This window comes from Pyrus communis, chromosome 3 (genome assembly GCF_963583255.1).
Source record: "Pyrus communis chromosome 3, drPyrComm1.1, whole genome shotgun sequence".
Taxonomy (NCBI): Eukaryota; Viridiplantae; Streptophyta; class Magnoliopsida; order Rosales; family Rosaceae; genus Pyrus; species Pyrus communis.
In genome coordinates, this window is record NC_084805.1 from 30,089,276 (window position 1) to 30,110,751 (window position 21,476).

General features: G+C 38.9%; 6 protein-coding genes across 6 annotated transcripts; 3 read left to right on the forward strand and 3 right to left on the reverse strand.

Moving 5' to 3' along the window:
* Window positions 1-3,252: 3,252 nt before the first annotated feature.
* On the forward strand, window positions 3,253-4,580 carry LOC137730105 (mavicyanin-like). Its single transcript, XM_068469169.1, has 2 exons — window positions 3,253-3,605; window positions 4,063-4,580. The coding sequence occupies exons 1-2, from the start codon at window positions 3,416-3,418 to the stop codon at window positions 4,431-4,433; spliced, it is 561 nt and encodes a 186-aa protein (XP_068325270.1). The 5' UTR covers window positions 3,253-3,415; the 3' UTR covers window positions 4,434-4,580.
* Window positions 4,581-5,149: 569 nt separating this feature from the next.
* LOC137728014 (transcription initiation factor IIF subunit alpha-like) lies at window positions 5,150-9,225 on the reverse strand. The gene is made up of 10 exons (XM_068466894.1): window positions 9,080-9,225; window positions 8,759-8,940; window positions 8,517-8,675; window positions 8,073-8,224; window positions 7,528-7,910; window positions 6,953-7,068; window positions 6,461-6,595; window positions 5,956-6,174; window positions 5,643-5,852; window positions 5,150-5,497 (listed from the first exon to the last, which is right to left on the reverse strand). The coding sequence occupies exons 2-10, from the start codon at window positions 8,930-8,932 to the stop codon at window positions 5,405-5,407; spliced, it is 1,641 nt and encodes a 546-aa protein (XP_068322995.1). The 5' UTR covers window positions 8,933-8,940; window positions 9,080-9,225; the 3' UTR covers window positions 5,150-5,404.
* A 1,000-nt stretch (window positions 9,226-10,225) lies between these two features.
* LOC137727878 (fumarylacetoacetase) lies at window positions 10,226-13,853 on the forward strand. Its single transcript, XM_068466713.1, has 14 exons — window positions 10,226-10,550; window positions 10,645-10,723; window positions 10,832-10,890; window positions 10,973-11,097; window positions 11,192-11,266; window positions 11,581-11,656; window positions 11,772-11,871; window positions 11,957-12,016; window positions 12,128-12,198; window positions 12,299-12,361; window positions 12,527-12,591; window positions 12,956-13,052; window positions 13,173-13,298; window positions 13,571-13,853. The coding sequence occupies exons 1-14, from the start codon at window positions 10,344-10,346 to the stop codon at window positions 13,631-13,633; spliced, it is 1,266 nt and encodes a 421-aa protein (XP_068322814.1). The 5' UTR covers window positions 10,226-10,343; the 3' UTR covers window positions 13,634-13,853.
* A 920-nt stretch (window positions 13,854-14,773) lies between these two features.
* On the forward strand, window positions 14,774-15,558 carry LOC137730183 (BAG family molecular chaperone regulator 5, mitochondrial). The gene has a single exon (XM_068469241.1). It carries the CDS (start codon window positions 14,833-14,835, stop codon window positions 15,469-15,471), a length of 639 nt encoding a protein of 212 aa, XP_068325342.1. The 5' UTR covers window positions 14,774-14,832; the 3' UTR covers window positions 15,472-15,558.
* Window positions 15,559-15,766: 208 nt separating this feature from the next.
* Window positions 15,767-16,197, reverse strand: LOC137727719 (uncharacterized). Its single transcript, XM_068466538.1, has one exon. It carries the CDS (start codon window positions 16,139-16,141, stop codon window positions 15,803-15,805), a length of 339 nt encoding a protein of 112 aa, XP_068322639.1. The 5' UTR covers window positions 16,142-16,197; the 3' UTR covers window positions 15,767-15,802.
* A 657-nt stretch (window positions 16,198-16,854) lies between these two features.
* Window positions 16,855-18,691, reverse strand: LOC137729279 (V-type proton ATPase subunit e1-like). Its single transcript, XM_068468153.1, has 4 exons — window positions 18,551-18,691; window positions 18,229-18,384; window positions 17,323-17,370; window positions 16,855-17,164 (listed from the first exon to the last, which is right to left on the reverse strand). The coding sequence occupies exons 2-4, from the start codon at window positions 18,324-18,326 to the stop codon at window positions 17,098-17,100; spliced, it is 213 nt and encodes a 70-aa protein (XP_068324254.1). The 5' UTR covers window positions 18,327-18,384; window positions 18,551-18,691; the 3' UTR covers window positions 16,855-17,097.
* Between the last annotated feature and the right edge of the window lie 2,785 nt (window positions 18,692-21,476).

A 21,476-nucleotide genomic window follows, 5' to 3' on the forward strand; every position in this document is an offset into this window, starting at 1 on the left:
TTAGCAATCATACATATCTCTATATCCACATACGATACATGCAAATTTATATTGACAAATCAAGACAAAGAGCACAGACAGACCCGTCACCACAGGAACTCATATATATGCTAATATTAGTATAGATATAAATAACACCTACGGCCACCGCTCACTGTCAGGTCATTAACAGTTGCTCTTTCTTTAGCAGTAGCTTAGCGATACTCCAATTGGATTCTCTGTCACTACCTACTGAGAGATGACAAAGATTCTGATGAGCTAGCAGATAGATTTCTACAATGCATCTCCTTCATCTGATGGAATTAAGGAAAAAGGCCAACGCAAGCATCAAAGATTCAAAGTTGGTTTTATCGCCATTTTTAATATTCAAATTCTAAAATCCAACTTGTAAATTGTAATTAGGCAGTGAGTGTTGGCTTAGTAAGATGAAGAGTAATCCAAGCCACCTACGGTGGTTCTTGTTTGTATACATAATTAAATCAACCAATTGATGATGTAATTAATGGCGTATTTTGCCAAGATATATCATGCATGCAATTATATGAATTTGTATATATTAACCCTAGTTTGTATAATAACATTCAAATGGAAGCTCCCTCTCTTAACGCATGCAAGGCGATGATGTTGTGGATAAAGCACGTACACACAAATACAGAAATACTAAACTTTGACGTTACCTAAGCTTTCATTGTGTTCATGAACAACATTAATCCTCTAGGCCTCTCCGTCTAAAATTTTCTTTAAAAAACCCTCCCACAAAAGCAAAGTCAATACATTTCTCTCATCTTCGACATGTTTTCATTTTATCCACGACGAACTTACGGTGAGTTAACTCTCGTTCGTTTGTTCGCCCGTACGTTGATTAATCGTACTTTCTAATTAGTTAAGAGGCTAAGAGGGTCAGAAATGGGAGCTAATCAAAGCAATTGCAAGCCCTCATCGTTATCAAATGGTGGCCATGGTGGTGGGAATTCGAGTCCTGTGCCGTCGATCTTGGAGCTGCTGAAACCTGACTGCTTAAAATCGGAGAATAAGAAAAGGAAGAGACAATTGGCACCAGAGAAGAAGAATATTTACAATAGTTACACAAAAAATACTGGAATTGTTGGAGCAGCTGGGAGTGGGACTAGGATGACAACCCTAGAAGAATGGCTCTTGGCCTCCCCCGGCCACGTCAAGGCAGATCATAACTACAACATCAACGGAGGCGAATTGTATGTGTTTAGACCCAGCTCGAAAAGAATACATCCAGCTGCATCTTCTTCGTCAAAATTGCCACCTCTCTCTAAAGCAAAAGACAGCTTCTGCCTCGAGAGACTCGTAAAAAATGAGGATAAGAAATCTGATGAAGCAAACTTGATCGTCAATGACATTTCCGCGTCAATGAGCTGCAGAAGTATTAATACACAATTAAGTGAGAATAAAACTCATAAGTTGAAGAAGAAGGTGAGCTTTCGATTGCCAGAAGAAGCTGATATTTTCATATTTTACCCCTCAGAGGAGGCCATCACGACGGACGACAGCGACAATGATGAAGACTTTGATTAATACATAATCTACCCTATTAAGATTTCACATCTTATTTTATTAAACACACCAAATTTTTCTTTATCATATTTGGTTTTGGGTTTTGATGTCCCTTATTAAGATGGCGGTATTCCCGTATTATACAATAATTGGTGATGATGCATGTAGCAGTTAGGAATAACTGATAAGATGCGAGTCATATGATTTGTATATCGTTCCAAAATCAGTATATACGTATCAAAATTCTATAGATTTTCTATCTCGGCAGCATTTTTCTATTAGTTTGTATCAATCAAATTTTTATTTATTTAATTAGAGCATGGACTGCGTTAATCCAAGTCGGCAATCTTCTGTAGAGAGTCTAGAGACTGTTCTAAATTAAGGCACAAGTCCTCATTGATAACAGACACAAGCCCCACGAAAGTAACAAAGTACTCCTATTTATTGATCCAAATTAATGGAGGAGATTCTTACTCCTTGACTGTATATTTTCGTTATGTGACTATAAAAATGAGAGGTAGATAAAGATGATACGTAGGAGCGTAGTCGATTTTCATTCAAGACGACAAGTTCGAGTTGGTGTATGAAATGCTGCAGCGATCACTACATGAGATCTCCTACTGATCTCGCTCTGCTGTAAAATTTGATTACTATGCATGGACCATGTTAGAGGGTACGTACGATTTTCCTTGCTCCTTGGTGTTGTTAGCTAGGGTTGCGTTGGGAGAGTAGAGAAGAAATAAAGCATACCTACCCTTCAACAGATTTTTCAGTGTGATCGAAATACGGAAAAATATGCCACATGTCATTATACAATTAGAGAGACATTTGAAGAAAAAAAAAAAAACTTATCTCTCCAATTGTTTATAACATGTGATGTACCACTCCGTATTTCGGTCATACTTAAAGATCTCTCATGCCTTCAACTTTCAAACGCTTCTGTGCTCCTTTTATATACGATTCATGATTAAATAATTAATTGTGGAATTCTTAGCTTTATAAGTAAATCAACAAAAGAACTTACAACTTCGGAGAAAATACAAGAATAGGACAGCATGCTTGATGCTTAAGATAATAATAGGGCATATGTTTTATATTCGCATGAGATTGTTGGTAATAAGAGTAACGAAGAAAGGCTTATATGAAATGAATACACAACACGATACATATTTTTTTTGTGGCATTTGGAACTATTAATAGAAGACTGCACTACTCTTTTTATATGACCTTATATTAGTGATTTAGGATGCCAATGACAGCACTGAAATCTTTCATGCAAGAGTGTCTGTCTAGGCCATGAAGGAAGTCAAGGTTTAGTGCCTGCCATGCAACATGGAACCCTAGGGCCTAACGGCCTTTCTACGGCTTTGAAGGCATTTAACCACCTCCAAGAATGAGAAAGATTTACATAGAACGAATTCACCATTACGTAACGTCAGATTGTTCAATAACGCATGCGGAAGTTTTTCTCTACATAACAATGTTTTATTAGAACAGAACGTCGCATGACGATAAATTTGTTTGATATAAATTGCTCTTCTTCAATTGAAGACCGTACATTGGTCTCCAAAACAACAGAGGGGCATTCTCATAAAGAAGGAGCAGGGCAGTGGACCAGTGGTAGTCGTACACATAGAGGGAGCCAACAAATACACTTAGCAGCATCAACCACCAGTATTCCCTTGTTTTGGTTAAAACAAGTGGGAAATTGCTTGGAAAGTATATCATTGCTAAAAACCGAAAGAGGGGAGCGCCTTTACTTCTCCCTCACATTATCACTCTCTTTCGCGGTTACGTAACATTTATATTTTGTTCAAGAATAAGAGCGATAAAAGGAAGCACTTTGGGTGGTGCTGACTGCTGAGATACTCTAGCTTATTGTGAGGTAATGGCTCGAGATGGCATATTGAAGGTGGCGATCGCTGTTTTGTTCGTTGGTGTCGCTGCTGTGAGCCTCGGAGGGAGCTTGGTTGGAGCACAAGTGTACCACGTTGTCGGAGCAGACCGCGGCTGGGATCCATCCTCCGACCTTGCTTCTTGGTCCTCGGACAAAACATTTAGGGCCGGAGATAAGATGTGTGAGTCTTCTCTCGATCCTCTCTGTAAAGCTTAATTACGGTTTGTTTAGTTTTACTCATGTAATTGCTTCTAAAACGGTTAAAACGCTTAGGATGTCTTCCTTAAAACCTTAAAAGTGATTATACATTACAAAATCAATCGCGTTTTATAGAAATCATGTTTTGACATCATTTGATAAAAAAACTTAAAAGTACTTACTAGAAAAAATTACCTATTAAATGCTAGAAGGTCTTGAATTTTTGCTAGTCAGAAAACACTTTCGATATGAAAGCAATCGCAAACCAGTCCTAGACTATCTCAAATTTTGGTTTAGTTTTCTTGGCACCATTAGCCAAGCCGTTTGTTTGGTTTCCGAAGAAAGGAGAATAAATTTGAAAGAAAGTCAATACACTTTCATGCGTCTGGTTCGTTATTCGAATTCTTTAAATTACAACTCTTTTGTGTGTGCACTTTTAGGGCTAGCCTACTCCACGGCGCATGGGTACATAGCTGAAGTGAAGAGCAAGGAGGAATTCGAGTCGTGCGATGTAACCAACCCAATCAGGATGTTCACGGACGGCCTGGATACCATCTCAATGGACAAGGAAGGACTCCGCTACTTCGCAAGTAGCAACGTCGAGAGCTGCAAGAATGGCCTTAAACTACACGTGGAAGTTATGCCTCAGTCATATCAAGCTCCTGAAATGCACAACACCAACGTGGCGGAATCAGAGGGCCCTGCGTTGGTTGCAGCTAATGGGCCCACGACCCCTTCTGGTTCGGCCCATCTCACTGCAAGCTTCGTGGTGTTGTCCGTTGGGTTGCTTTGTTATGTATTGGGTTTTTAGAGAAAGTAGTAATTAATTGATGTGTGTTAATTATAATTCAGTAAGAGAGTGAGGATTGGTATGAAGAATTGGATTTTGGTTTTATTATTTGTAGAATAATACTCAGCTACTCTGGATGAGTAATAATTCCTATCAAAATTGTTCGTTGTTGATTTATAAAAATTCGTGTTTATGATTAGAATTGTTCATATTATAAATCACTCTATAAAGATCGTCTCTTCAAAGAATCTATTAAAACTAAAATCATTTAGTCATCAAATTGTATAAAATAGATGGACAGAATTAGAAAAGTATTATTAACTGTCAATTTATTTGCTATAATAGATTGACTAAACAATCTTATATTTAATTCATTTTTTGCAAAAATAATTTTTATACGATTCTGACCATAAACACAAAACTCTTATCGGAACATGAAGAATTTTGAATAGAAGTTCCTATTGATCTTAAATAGCCAAGCATTGTTCTTATTTACAACCTCATAAGAAGATGAAAGTTTAAAATTTGCAATCAATCCATTTCAAGTTGAAGCGTCAATACGAAAATTTCATTACGGAAGTTGCATTCCTCCATTTAGACAACGTCACGGGAAATGAATGAATGAGATTTAAACAAATCATATACCTTCATCAACCGCAATAATAACCTGTGCACTCAACTGGGGATTGCATTACGCCCCAAAGTTTACGTACTTCCTTTCTGATATTGCAACCAAGTTCCAATTTATGACGATTTAGTATTACTAGGAGCACAATAAGACTATAAGCACACAGAGTTGTGCTAGCCATTGATCCCTGGAGAGCCCACAAGGATCAATGGCTACCATTCAAGTCATGTACCGACGAGTGACTGATGCGAGCATCGTCCAACCGCAATTATACACGAAGTATGCAATACACTAAACAGAAGAATCATAAATTCTCAGTTTGGGCACCTCGGATATATTGGGAGATCCAAATTGGATCATCCAATCATCGCTCTTTCAGTACTATATAGCTGCTGGTTCCGTTCCCCTTCTTTATCTTTGAAATTCTCCTTAGAATATTCGAAAAAGCGGTCTTTTCCTGCACCATAAGACACACCATAAGACAGAGTGAAGAAAATAGGAACAAACTATCACAATTCAAATTATTCAGCCTACGTTCCTTCAAGTTCAAACAGAAGAGAGCAAGGTCAGTCAAGACAATGGTAGAAAACATGATAGTGTACCTCTGAAGATTTGAGTCTTCCCTTAAATTTAGATACAAGATCATTTGTGGTGAGTGGTGTTCTCTGCATCAATACAGCCCTGATTTCCTCCTCGGTGACGCGTCCACCAGATGACGATGGCTCCGTTTTCACGGGTGGAGTACCTTTTGGAGGCGCACTACTTTTAGAAGCAGACACAGACACAGGCTCCTCTTTGATGGATTTTTGTTCCTAATATAGATACAATGTAAATGAATACCATATAATTAGCGAGCATGGGGAGTTTCAAAGCTTCTAAAAATAAAGCTGATAAAAACAAAGTAGCAAAACATACATTTTCAGTCTTGACCTTCTTGGGAGGTGCACTGTTCGTTGCCTTAGAATCATCGCCACTTGATTTTCTCTTTCCCTTTGAGGGTTTGGAGGTAGGTGTAGTTCCTCGACTGGACGCAGAAGGTGTTGGTTTTGAGGGACTGTTGTCAGATGGTTCCTCTTTGGGTGCATCCTTCTGCTTTGGAGCCAGCGCTGGAGGAAAGCCAATATCATCATCCAGCTGGACACATCAGAAAGAACAGGCCGATTAGCGGGAAAAGAGCTGTGATCCACTTTTACAGCACAAATCAAATTTTCAAAAATCCCGTGTCTATGATAAAATGGTATCTTCAACAAAAATGTCCATTGTTATTCAAAATGCACGTGGTACAGGGAAAAAAAAATAAAATCATCTAACAGATGCAGTTCTGACAAAAGTGCCAAATAAAGCATTTGAGATGTTTATCATGGGAAATGGGAAATCTAGTCAGACTAAGTGTGCCAAAAAAATAAAATAAAAAACCTACATCATCATCGTCATCGTCGTCATCCTCTACATCTGAATCATTCAGTCCACCACTTCGCCCAAGTAGCTTCTTCAACTCTTTTCCTGATTTGCTTAGTCCACCCTCTTTGTCATCTTCATCCTCGTCCTCATCATCCTATGAGGAAGAAGCATACAAAAAAGGCCATCTTTAAATTGTACAAAGAGCCATAACTAACACAGCAACTGCACCATGGATAAAACTGATATACAAGTGCATGAACTTCCAAGGTAGCACCAGATACATGGTGCAAAAAGAAAAACCCGAGACCCCCCAAACTGAACATGCAAGATAACGGGAGGTCTCAAGTGCTGTACTTAATATATTCCCTAGCATAATTTTCAAAGGTAAAAAAGAAGTTCAAATCAATTTGTTTACAAATATCAAAATAAAGTCTACCTATTCTCTTGATCAGTATTAGTTTCTAATTGAATGCTTAAAGAATAGTGGTTGCGGGACATTTGTGCAACAAACCTGCTTAATTTCTGGAGGAGCTGGAATCTCTGGTTCCAAATCTTCCCTTTCCTCAGGATTGTTTCCAACAGCTTCATCATCATCAGTGAAAATTTCTTCGTGCTCCCAGTCATCACCTACAATAAATGGAGACTTGATTATAAAAAGAAGACACGGAACTAACATAATCCAGACATGGTTATCATGGACATCATCAGGTACCCCTGTTATGTTCACAAAAAGAAGACATCTGGACAAGACTTAATTGATATGGCTTCCCCAATGGATGACAAGACATGGAACTAACATGAAAGCCTTACTAATGAAGTAATCAAATACTTTACAGAAAAAGATGGATTAAAACCACCTTTACTTTTCACGAGACAAAAAAAAAAAAGTAAAAAAGAGGCCGATACGATGTCTGTATATGCAGCATCTTTCCACGGCAAGCAGAACCGAGCTGAACTTCACTCTTCTAAGAATTTGTGGTGATTAATAATGGTATTGGGTAGCAATTATTTAGGTTAGTAAGGAGAAAAGATAGTGCTCATGATATTTTGTTTATAAGGCAAAATAGAAAAAGGATAGATGCTTACCCTTCTCGATATCATCATCATCCATGTCCACATCACCTCCCCCTACACCTTCATTATCATCATCACCATCACCACCATCACCACCTCTTTTATTCAATCTTTTTTTCCTTTCCAACTCTTCATCATCATCCTCATCCCCTCTATCTGAGCCATTTCCTTCTTCATCATCATCACCACCAGCTGTCTTTCTTCGTACCTTCCCACCAGCCCCACCATTATCCTTGTCAAGCCTCTCTACTTCACCAAATAAAGCAGCTCCATTATTTGCAGCTTTCATCATCCATCTTTCATACCCATCTGCAGTCTTTTTCCTATTACTAATCTTCTCTTCAGCTTCCTCCAATGTAAGTTGCTTGTATTGCGCAACCTTGTTGAAATTGAACCTAGTAAACATTCTCAAAACAACCTTGTTTTGATAAGTAAATATACGATTGAAGCCATAATTGGTACTCATGAAAAGCTTTTCCCCATATTCATGCCAAGACTAAAAGTGATGAACCGTAAAATAAAAACATCGGTAGCAAAAATAGGTAAGGCATGCATACCAAGAACCAGCAGGAATAGCAGAAAACTCCTTTCCAGAGGGATGTTTTATTAGTAAGTAGTAAGTTGCAGTCTGTGCACCTTCAAGATGACCCTGGTACTGAGACCGGCCACTTTCATCCTCCAAAACCCATGGTTTGTTCTTGTACTTCTCCTATATAATGAAACTTAATGTAAATACGAAGGGGTGCAAACCATCTCGATGTCAGTTCATGAAACATCTCACAACTTACTAATTCCGAGCGGAACATAACAAAAGAAAATTACAATAACCAAAAACATTTGAAACGCAACTCACACTTTAAAACACTGCTACAATCGGGTCACAGAATACTCACAAATTTATAATGGTTATTACCTATAGCAACACGATCTCCAAATGATACTCGCGAAACAGTAAAAACCAAGCAAGTAATAGCCAATGGGCAAAATCAAATCGAAATTACCCGCATGGCATCACTAAGTTGGCGTCCTTGTAGTCCATCTTTGTGGAGAGACCATTTATTTTCAAAATTCTTGTTCTTCGAAAAACTCGGCAACCCCGTCACAAATCTCCCAATGAAGTAGTTCTTATCGTTGGCAGTAGTCGCTCGAACATTATACTCCTATATCAGAAACAAATACATCAATCAATCCTTACATACATATACACATACACCATACATATATATAGAGAGAGAGGGCGAACTCGAATTAAGCGAGTGACGACGGCGCCGCACTCGTTGCACTTGGCGCGGTTGAGAGCCATTTTTTTGCCACAGTCGTCGCACAGAGTCAAGTGCTTGCAATTGCTTCCGTATAAATCCTTGGTCGTTTTACATCCGCCACACTCAGGTCTCAGTATTAAATCGGTCGTCGACATTTTCCCACCTGCAGAACCACGCAATTTTCCCGAGAAACAAACACCGATTCAGAGAGAAAATCCTATTCCCAAACGAAAGCTAGGGTTTTGATTCTGAAACCTAACAATTCAACAATTTACCAATTCATTCAACAATTCGATGATTACCTTTTGATTTATAACAGAGATCGCGTATCGGTTGTGAATTTGGGTTTTCTTGTTCTTTTGCCGGGACAGAATTTTCTTTATTTTTCGTTTTGGGGTCGATTGAAATTTCCTAGTCCGGAAAAGAATAAAAACGCATATATTGTCATCAGATCTGCGGCAATTCCACGTGCTTGGTGCACCAAGAGTAACGTTCATATTATGTTTTTTTTTAACTATATTTTTATATAATTTAAAGTGATATTTGACGTGAACAACATATCATTTGAATTAATCAGATTTTTAAATTTAGTTTATTATTTAATAAATTAATAATTAAAAAAAACTAGTTAATTAAATGATGATTATGGTATACGAAGAATCTTTTTTCTTTATTTCTTTGGATTTTGAAATTTTTTCAAATAATATGATTGTTCAAATCTGATATTATGAATAACATTCCTCGTGCCAATGTCTAAAATGGAAAATGCAACCCAATTTGCATGTCCAAGCCCAGCCCATAATGGTGTAAGAATTAGTTCGGCCCAACTAGCGGGCCACGTCACATCTGGCCATATTATTAAAAAAAACCACTATCTCACGTCTCCTAGGCAATAGAAAAGGTTAACGGGTTTGTCGTCACTCGGTGTTTTGGTTTGATAACGTAGTTTATGCGTGAGTTTTTCTTCATATGGAAAATGACACTAAAGTGGGCAGTGAACTTGTTTAGCAGATGACGTGCTTCCTACATGACCTCTTTCATTTTATGCCACATAGTGCCACACAAACGCTAGCGCAATTGGAAAACCAAAGCCCAATTTACATATAAAGATTAAGAGAAATTCTTCGTATATGTGTCTCTGTTTTATTACGTGACAATTATTTATTAAACTATTAAAACATGTGTTAAACACGTAACGACTAATTATCAGGCCGTAACGCCACATAAACCAAATATTGGTTTAGCAAGTTAAAATCGGACCGTTAGATGAAGAGCATTCATTGAAAGATTGGTAAGCCATCTACCACATGATTCGCGATTAGGAGGACCGATGAAACCCAAGTCCCCCAACCAACTCCGTTACAGCACAAAATTCGACATCCCCAAATATAATATTACCTTTTTATCCATTAAAATATCCCAAAAATCATATTAAAATAATAAACGGAAAGAAAAGCCAAATCTACTTCTTCGGGCTGCTCCTATGTAAAGTCAGCAACCTCACTCTCCATCTTCCTCACTGCACAGCTAAGCTCGCCCTTCCGCTCAACGACGCCGTTTTACAGCATGGCTCTTCTGACGTCCTTCATCGAAGTCCACCCGTGCTCTCACTTCCCCATCCAGAACCTCCCGTACGGCGTCTTCAAGCCCCAACCGGGTTCGTCAGCTCGACCGGGAGTGGCCATCGGCGACTACGTCTTGGACCTCTCCGAAATCGCCGCCGCCGGGTTATTCAACGGTCCGATCCTCGTCAACTCCGATTGCTTTCATCAGGTCCGTTGATCATTAATCACAGATTACTTTTAGTTGACTAAGATGATGATAAATGCAGTGATTAATTATTAAATGCTCTGTTTTGGTTGATTAGCCTGATTTAAACAAGTTCTTGGCGCTTGGACGGCCTGCGTGGAAGGAAGCGCGCACCACCATTCAGAAGCTGTTGTCATGTATGTATGCAGTATGCTTATTAATTAATGTGTTTATTGAAGTAATTAGGCTTAGTTTACACTTAATGAAGTTGGTAATTAAGATTCATTTGGTTATTACTGGTGCAGCTACTGAGCCGACCTTGCGTGACAATGAAAGTTTAAGGCAGAAATCACTTCTTCCATTGGTACCTGAAATTTTATAATCCTGCTTAGATTTTCAATATATTTTATTCAAATCATTCATGTTTTATGTGGATTGATGTGTAGAGCAAGGTAGAAATGGTTCTTCCGATTACAATAGGGGACTATACGGATTTCTTTTCGTCAATGCATCACGCGAAGAATTGCGGGACCATATTTCGCGGGCCACAGAACCCGATTCCACCAAACTGGTGTGTGGATTTTGGATAACTCATTGAACATAATTTCTTATTTTAGTTTTAGTATTGTTTTTTCCAAGTTAAGGGAGTCTTATTTGATGTTTAGGTTCCACCTTCCAATTGCATATCATGGTCGAGCTTCTTCGGTTGTTATCTCAGGAACGGACATTATTCGACCAAGGTGAGAACTTATCATTTATTTTTGTTGCTTTTAGATTCATTGAATATGCAGGGTGAGTAAAAATTGTTGAACTTGTCTATTAGTAGTAATAGTACTTCAATTTCCAAGAATTGATTTCAAGGCCAAACTTTTCCGTTGATGTTTTGTCGATTGCCTGCTTATATATTTGATTTATGAGTAAGGTGATTTTGGTCTTATGTCACGTTCTTTATTGAATCGGTGAAAGTTGTCCATCCAATTCTGATTTCTGATGGCATATTATACTTATTGGATTTCAATCTTAAAGTTTACATTTTTTATTTGTCTTATCACAGAGGTCAAGCCGCTCCTACTGGAAACTCTCCACCACCTTTTGGTCCTTCGTTGAAACTAGACTTTGAGCTCGAAATGGTTAGCCACTTATGCTATAGTATAGCATTTTAGTGTAGAAGTAGAACTCATAATTACAGTTAAGCTTATCCCATTTTTATTTACTATGTCGTGTGGGTTCTCATTTTGATTGTAGGCTGCTATAGTTGGCCCTGGAAATGAGTTAGGAAAGCCGGTGGATGTTAATGAAGCAGCAGATCACATCTTTGGACTTGTGTTGATGAATGACTGGAGTGGTATGCTTGCCTCTTGCATTAATAGGTTTTAATCCTTCATGTTTAATGTTTGGAGCTGCTTGATAATAAGTTTGGGTTTTGACAGCTAGAGATATTCAGGCATGGGAATATGTTCCCCTTGGGCCTTTCCTTGGGAAAAGCTTTGGTAAGAAGCGGAAACTATGATGCTGAATTCTTCATTTATTGTTTTATAAGTGTGTAAAACGTGTAATGACTGCGAAACTGACATTAACTTTGTGTAAAATGTGAATATCAGGGACTACAATATCCCCTTGGATAGTGACGCTGGAAGCTCTAGAACCTTTTCTTTGTGATGCTCCCAAGCAGGTGGTTACTCATATTTGCATAATGCATACCCACATAATTCAATCTTTCTTTGCAATTATAAGTCATAGAATATTTATATTATGTTCACTCTGACTCGTAGGACCCCCATCCGTTGCCCTATCTGGCTGAAAAAATCTCCCAAAATTATGACATTTCATTGGAGGTATTTACCAGCTCATTGCAATTTGTTTCTTTTAGTTAATTAACAAAGTTTATGGTTTCTTTTACCCTTAAGGCCTTACGGAATTTTCTTTTAGTGATTATATTGTAAATAGTCATGTGCTCTTGTGTTCTTGGGATGACGATGGAACTGCCATTTTATTGCTAGGTTCAAATCAAACCTGCTGGACAAGATGAGTCGCATGTGGTCACAAAGAGCAACTTCAATAATTTGTAAGGATTTCTCCCCAATTACTTTCTCAAGAGTCTTTAATCTTTAGCTGAGATAAGTCTTACCCTGTTGACAACTATTGGAAAAGTAACCTAGAAGATGGTCATAATCATACTGCCTAGCGTTGAGATAACTTTTCCGTAGTAGTTTCCTTTTGGTTAGGATAATGGACTTTATATTCATTACCATGCTTTCTGTAGTTCTGCGCTTCTTGGGGGGCATCATAATAAGTGCATTTTAGCTTTTGTTGAGCTAATCAGGATGCCTAAGTAATCAGATGAAGGAAAATCCATGGTTTTGTACTTTTTATTTTGTTCTTGCGTGCTTCATTTATAAGGTGTCTTAACTCGTGCACCTCATTTACAGATACTGGACATTGACTCAACAGGTAGCCCACCACACTATCAACGGCTGCAACTTAAGGCCAGGCGATCTCCTTGGAACAGGGACTATCAGTGGGCCTGTACGGTTTCAGTTTCTTTTTACTATTTCGTACATTCATATTAAGTTATGCTTGACTATAAATTCGTGGAGTTTTCTTTTATTACTAGAGTGAATTTCATTCACTTGTGTATCACAACAGGAGCCCGATTCTCTTGGATGCTTGTTAGAGTTGACATGGAATGGACAAAAGCAGCTGTCATTAAATGGGACACCCCGCAAATTCTTAGAAGATGGTGATGAAGTCATCATTTCTGGGTTTAGCAAGGTTACTGTTGATACAAGTCTTTTTACATGTTTAATTACATTTACAATCTCTTTTACATATTGCTTGCGGTCTCGTCATGCTGTTTATTGTTGTTCTTTCCTCCTATTGTTGTTCTGATGCAATACCTCGATATGAAGTTTGCCAGAATTTTGGAATGAAACAATATCCACGCTACTGTGCATAACATGTACTTCATACTGCCATCGGTCCTGTGAACTTGTTATGCAGCAGGATTATCAGTCTGATTTTTACGTTTGATGTTTTGATTGCAGGGAAATGGTTACAACGTTGGCTTTGGGACTTGCTCCGGAAAGATTGTTCCCTCACCTCTTTGAAGGCTTTCTTCTTGGCCTTCAAGTAATCAGTCAGAGTACTTGTATTCCATTAGCAAACCTCAATTTCATATGTTGTTGAAGCTGTGTACCATTTACTCTGTAATTCACTTGGCCTTTGTTGTTTTGTAATTCTAAACCATGCGCAATTCACCTGGCTACCCGTAGTGGAATAAGACGGCGTTGTTCTGCTTTATGATAATCACGTATTATTTACTGTTTACGGTTTAGTGTTCTCTCTTTCTATACATTCAAATGTGGATGTCACCGGGGGCTTGGTCTCTAGGACCACTCGACGTTCAAGAAATATACGTGTATAGGTCTTTCTAGGACCATTCGAATATTTGATACGGTCCCTTTTGTGCCTACAAAGTGTTTATGTAATGTCTGCTATGTATATCTCAATAGGTTGTATTGACAACACTCAACAAATTCTTTCCGTATCATTCATCAGATATTTTCGGCATATGTTGATAGATGTTGACATGTGCACGATCTAGTTTGGCTGACAACAATAAGCCCATTAAGTGTTCGACGAAATTTTTGTGAATAAACTAAAATTTTGGCGGTGATCTGTTTTTATCTAAATCTTGTATTTAACACTAGAATTCTCTAAGATTTGAATCTTGAGTCTGCCATTTGATGTCACCAATTGCATTGATCAATAGCTTGATTGAAAAATATGAGCTATATTATTAGCTCGACACCGTAGCATATGTAGCTGCGCATATAACTTCTTCCCTTACCTGTGAGATTAAAGATGCTTTCGTGGGAAAGAGATCTTCTCAGTATCGCTTCCATCAAATTATTTCCATTAAACAATTCGATCTCTTGAAATTTAATCTAACGGTTAAATTTATTATAATTTTTAAAATATGTTCCTATTTATAATCGTTTGGTCAAATTTTAAAATTCAAATTAGTTAATGAGAAGAATTTAGTAAAAATGATCCGGAGATGATCATTTTGGCTTTCGTGTGCCAAAAAGCCTTCTATCCAAAAATGAGAGGGGGCGTGTGGGTCCCGTAAATTAACGGACGGGAGCGATAGTGCTGAACTGCTGATGCTGTTACGCGCCAAGAGTATTCAAGAACCTTCTACTGTTTCAAAAATACCTTTTTTTTTTTCTTTTCAAAAAAGTCGTTTTAAATTCAAGAATGATTTTCATTTTTCACACTCAAGTTCACCAGGGCTTAGCCAAAGATGATGAAACCCTCTCGCAGCCGCAGACTCAGCTTCTCCTCCTCCGCCTCCACCACCGTCACCTACACCCTCCACGATGACCAACCTGCCCCTCCCGCCACCACCGAAATTCCCATCCAGACCTCGGACACCCCAATTCCCATTACCTTTCACTTACCGCAATCCACCGCAGCCATCAAAATTCAATCGGCCTACCGGGCCCACCTCATCCGCACCCACTTCAAAACAATCGCAGCCGTCCACTCCGAGGCCAACCAGTACCAGCGCCGGATCCAACGGCAGGAAACTGTCGACGCCATCAGGACAAGCGAGCGCGAGAAGCTGAGGATGAACGAGTCCCTGATGCGGCTGCTGCTGAAGCTGGACTCGGTGCCCGGCGTGGACCCCGCGGTGAGGGAAGCGAGGAGAAAGGTGAGCCGTCGGATCGTGGGGCTGCAGGAGATCGTGGACGCGATCGTATCGGAAGACGTGGATGGCTTCTGGGGTGGCAGAGACGGCGGATTTGGGAGGAACTGGGACGACATCCTTGCGGAGATGGAGGAGGAGGTGTGCAGGGATAGAGGAGGGGAGGAGATGGAGAGGTTTTGCGCTCAGTATCTGGGGTTTCGGTGCTTGCAGCGATTTTTGCAGGAGCCGTGATCTGGTTCATCGCCGGCACTGCTTTGCTTGCCTACTCTGTTATCTGTAGAGTGACAGAGTCTACAAACTACAGACCGCAAATTGTAATTTTGTTTGGACCCTTTTTTTTAATAGTTTTATTTTCCATGCACTTAAATTCAACGGTTTTAATTATGAAATATCGTAAAGATAGAATATCGACACGTTTAAATTAAATTAGAGCAATTTAGAATATCGACACGTTGACAATGAAATGAACATGAGAAAGATAGATTTCAGAATTCATAACTCATAAACTTCATACTTCAAACAGAAACATACAGGCTTTGTTGTTCTTCCTGAGAACACTCATCTACCACAACATGCAGCTGCACTTGCAGCGTGACATGCACCTCTTACAGTCGGAGAGCTTCGGGGTGCCACAATCACAGTTCTTGATGCAGTTGGCCCTCGAGCTGCCGCCCCACAAGCATCGAGCCATACAGCGCAGAACCGGCGTGCATTCTGGGCAGCCGAACTTCATCTGATTTACTATGCAACTTCTGCATTGACTGCCATCCGGTGGGCAACTTCTGCATCGGCTGCCGCCTGATGGGCAAGCCTTAGCTGCCGGAAACGCAATCAACCACAGCAACAGCAGCAGCGTCAGCTTCAGCGGCCCAAGAGCTAGTGCAGGCGGCCTCTTCTCCATTATCTGCTTCTGAAATGTTTGATCTTTGCTTGCTCGACTATATATTAAAGAATGATTTTCGCACGCTCTTTTTCTAGGAGAAAATGAAATCACGACCTTATATTATTGTTTGTTATGTGAATCATTCACTGGATCAAACAAATATAAAACAAATCTGCCGCATTGCTTGTTGCCTCGCAGTTCAACTAGATCATTTAGTGCCATTAATTGCTATGTATTGGTTTGCACAATGTTATAATATCTTCGCGTACATCTATGTCTTCACATCAGAGACGGTAAGTCCATGCTGTAGGATATAGATGAGAGATTTTTCAATTTGCTAAGACGTGTGTGGTACATCACATGTCATATGATGCAACTCAAATCACTTTGTATAATGACATGTGGTGTACCACTTCGTATTTCAGGCACACTGAAAAATTTCTCGATATAGATAAAATTGGCATAAATGGTTGATCTATATCGTATTGTTACATGATGTTACTATTTCATGTGTTACTGTTTAAAAATCAATTTATATATGTATCGTATTGTCACATGCTATTACCATTTCACGTTATAGTTTGAAAATCTATGTATTATAGTATATCAGCGTACTATGAACGACATTATAATACGCGAATAACAAAATGAGACGAACCGGAAAAACAGAAAGAACCCAATTCTTTTCTTACACGACCCTCAGGCAATCCGAGTTTCATGCACATAGAACATGGCAAGGGATCGAAATTTTATTTCACATCAATAAAACAGAGGTACATACAAACCGAAATAGCAAAAAATAGACTGGTCTATCACCCTGTTTACGGAGGATGAAGCAAACAAATATATCGGTACAATAAACCTACGTAGCAAACTAACTCTCTTCGAAAATTATACAACCAAATCCCGAATGGAAAGTCTGAAACAATAATGCGTGACCCAGTTCTGCACGAACAAATTCTTCCATACACACTTCACTCTCCTTCAGTGAGGATCGGAACAATGAGTGGTTTCATCTGTGCAAGGTATACGATTGCCCACCTACCAAGTACGAAAGGAGCATGCTAAGTCAATATCCAGGTGGGAAAGTTTGTAAAGGAGTAACATTAAAAGTTCACCAACTGAAGCAAATCCAAATTGATAAAATTTTCCCAAAAAGTTAACAGAAAAAAAATCAATGGTAAGAGTCGATGACATACATCATCCAACAGCACACTACCGCTGTGATAACAAGTGTAAGGTGAAGCCTGCACATGAAAAAAACAATACGTTTAGCTTTAAGAGGATTTGAAAGATGCCCCCAACACCGGAAAGGTCCAAAAGTGTTTGAATCTTAATCATGCAAACAACATTGTGCAGTAAGTCTAGATGTAGACATGGAGTAAACATCAAAATCAACGCCGCCTCATCTCATTTGATGCAGACAGAAATGTTGAGGATAAATCTATATATATTTCACGAATGTAACCAATAAATCTAACTCATCCAACATAAATTCAACGGGATCTCCTTGATGTGTCTAACTAAAACCCTCACATATCTCCTAGGATTTAAGATGGTGAAGAACAACATTATCACAGTCTTCCTTTCCCATACATTCCACAGATTTCCTTCCTTAGGAAACGATAGACAAAAGTTTCACAATAACTCATTGACAATATTCATTATATAAACACCAAGAAACATTTAGAAAATCATGCAATATAAATCAAATTATCGAACCCGATTAGCATATTTCAGGCTTCCCATATCAAAGCATCTTCTGACCAAAACTCTCCTCTTCTTTCCCGACAATCTATGTGGTAGATTTTCCCTACAATGTCATCCAACAAGAATGGAGCTACGATTCGCTAAAATGCAATGCAAATGTTTCTAAACCCTTAAAAGATTCGAATTCCATCACCGAAAATCGGTTCCAATAGCATAATCAGCATACTATAAGGGTTTCAATCTGACCAGCCCTAAACTCTAAACATCACTAAAATCCAATTTAACATCCTACCAACTTCAAAATATTGGATCAACAATTGGAAAACAAGTTAGAAAGCTAAAATCTTTGGATTCAGAAATTAAAAGAGAAAACTAGTAGAGCAAATAAGACATACAAATTGGCCGATGCGCCTCTGCCACAGCAGATTCTGACCATGAGGGAAGCAATTACGCCCACCATTGCAAAGATCAGAGTTGTAACTACAAAACCCATTTCGATCTTCTCCAATTCCGACCCCTTCTTCGAACAGTCAAATCCACAAACAGTTGATCTGCAAAAAACACAATCCTTTATCTATAAATCTGGTCACAGATCAGAACCCAGTTCGATTTATCGTACTTAAATCCAATTCGACCTTCAAATTAAATAAATGAGAGGCAGAAATGCAATTATGCAAGAGGGAAAGAAAGAGGGAGAGCTTAAAGCTTAGTGGTTACCGCGAATGAATGATATGATTGTCTTCAAAAACAATTTGTACGTTGCCTGAGGCTCCAAGCCTCCAACCTCTGATTTTGGGCTGTGATGGGAAGGGGATGACGAAGATTGGGATTGTTTTTGCTTAGAAAGATCAAATAAATTAAAAGGTCGTTTTGGTACTTTAACCGAAATGTCTTCCATCTACCATAGCAAGTTCCTAGGGGCCCAACAGCATCCTCTCCGGATCTTTTGATGAGGATTATAGAGATTTGTAAATTGTGTTTGATCGTATATCGTGTAATCAGTTTTTGTTAGGTACTGTTCTTATTTAATTTTAAATAAAAATATTTAAAATAATTTCTGACCATACGATATACAATGAACGAGCATGATTCATGGATCACCGGGATCCTCACAAAAAGGATCCGAATTCACTAGGGGCCTAGGGCCGTGTTCTAAAGCATCTGATCGGAAACAGCGTTCCCAATTTCCGTCATAAATTTTAGAATTGGACCACAATTTTCAAATTCGGGATTTTTGACAAGTTTGAAAATTTCAGAATTGAAGTAATCTAAAAAATTTCGAAACATAAATCGAAAATTCATAATACTTTTTAAGTTTTCAAATATTCTCAACTTTTTCGTACGCGCAATTTATTGTTTTTTCTTATATTTGGTATATGGTTATGCTTAATTTCCTAGTTGAAGTTACATTCTCAAAATGTTACTGGGCAGATTTACTAAATGTTGGAAGTTAATTACATTATTATAAAGTGTTAAAAAAGCATGTATTTTGTTACACCAGCAAGAAAAGTGGCGGGTTTACTAAATGTTGAATCGCTCTAGCCTGTCATTCACGTTATTGTCTTTGTAATTATATTGCTTCTGATCCGCTCGATAGTTTTTATGAGACAGGGTTTCAGGGTTCGGAAGTGGAAGCTGATCGTTAGAAATCTTCCTTTTGAGGTTCTTTGCTTACTGTATTGTCATATGAAATTTTGTTCTTACCATCATCCAGTATCGTTTCTCGCTCAATGAAATAAACTCTTCTCCTTCCCTTCGTTCTTACTTTTATTCCTATTTGCAGGTTATCGAACGGTTTTGCATTTGTACAATTCACACGCAAACAGGATGCAGAAAATGTACATATTTTAATCGCGCTTTACTTTGGAGTAGTACTAATGAAGTCGTAGGTTCTGCATTGCCCAAAAGGAACAAGAAGCCGCCTGTTGATAAATTGGTTCATGAGCTTAAGAAGACATTACTGCAAAAGAATCCAATGCTACTGATGAGATAGAAGAAGGAGATGATCTGGATAGAACAATCTTCATAAGCAATCTTCCGTCTGACTTCAATAAAGACGTCAAACAAAGGTTTTCGACCTTTGGGATAGTGCAATCTTTTACCCCAGTCCTTCAGGTCACCGAGGATGTCTTATATGTAGTTTGATACGATTCTTGCATCGTTTGTTGCGTTTGAAAGTACATGTGATATTATGTTGTGGCAGGAAACGGAAAGGAAGGGGTTTCTCATGTTTGAAACAAAAGATGCAGCCAGTTATGCTGTTTCGGCCGGGAATGCGGCATCTGGCTTGGGAATTTCTCTAAAGGGTTAAGAATTGACAGTCTTGCGCCCTTTGGTTAAAAAATGGGCTCAAAACAAGGAACCGAATGTGGCCAGAAAAGAGGAGCTAGACTGCCGCAATCTCTATGTAGCAAAGTTTGTTTCTTTGATGAACGGTTGCCATTTGGTTTCTTCAAAATACTAAATTGTGTCTTTGATGAACGGTTGCCCCTGGCTTTATCTAGATTTTATAAATTGTGTCCTGAACGGTTGCCATTTGGTTTCTTCAAAATACTAAATGGAAGGTCTTATTCTCAAGGGAACTCCAGCGGCAGAAGGGGTTTCAGCTACTGATATGTCGATATGCTAAATGTAAGTGTTGCTGATCTCTTCGTTCCCCTACATATACGCAACATACTGTAGTGAATTTCTGAAACCACGCAGGGCGGAGAGGAGGATAATGGAGAAGCTTCAATCTCCAAAGTATCACGTTTCAAAGACAAGAATATTTACAAAAAAATTGCCGAAGTCCCTGAGCAAACTTTGTATCGGTGCAGTTACCTTACGAGCTATAAAACAAAAACGAGTTATTCTAAAGGTTCGTTAGTAGCTATGATTTGCCTGCCGCTAGCTAAACTAATTTGAGTGATTCTTTTCCTTTTTGGCATAAGATCTCCCTTATTTGTATTCAACGTCAACCGTGAAGATAAAGTTCTTGGATGATCTATATGAAGAAAGGAAAGCTCATAGAAACTTTTGGTCCTCAACATCGGCCGATTGTGGAGTTTGCACTTGAACGGGCAAAAAGCTTAGCTACAAGCGCAGCAGTGTGCAGCTCATCGTGATCGTGTTCCAAAAGACGTGATTAGTCAGTTCAACGAACGGAAACAAAAAGGTGACAAGCAAAAGCTGGATGACTACTCAGTTCCAAACAGAAATTGTGATGATGGAGTTGCCACTGAAACATAGAGACCTTCTAAGAGGCCAACAAATGGTCATCGAGATGGAACGGGTGCTGGAGGATCATTTGAAAGTAAAACCATCGCCGTTGATGCTCGCAATTCAATATCTTCAACAAAGACAAGTAGGCATCAGAAAAAGAGGAAGCTACGGGAGCGGAAAGAGGTGGAGGGGGAAGAGAATGTGATGAGAAGAAAGCTGGCAAAGAAGCAGAAAGATCCATTAGGGCGGGATGTTGCAGATAAACTCGACATGCTAATCGAACAATATAGATCCAAGTACAAAGTGGCAAGGAAGCAAGACTGGCGTTGCGCTGGTCTCTACTTAGAATGTGAAGCAATTAGTAAGCTTCAACGTTAATGTTCTTGTCGCCGGCCACAAAAGTAGTTACGAACTTACCAGAAACACATCACTATTTATAGAA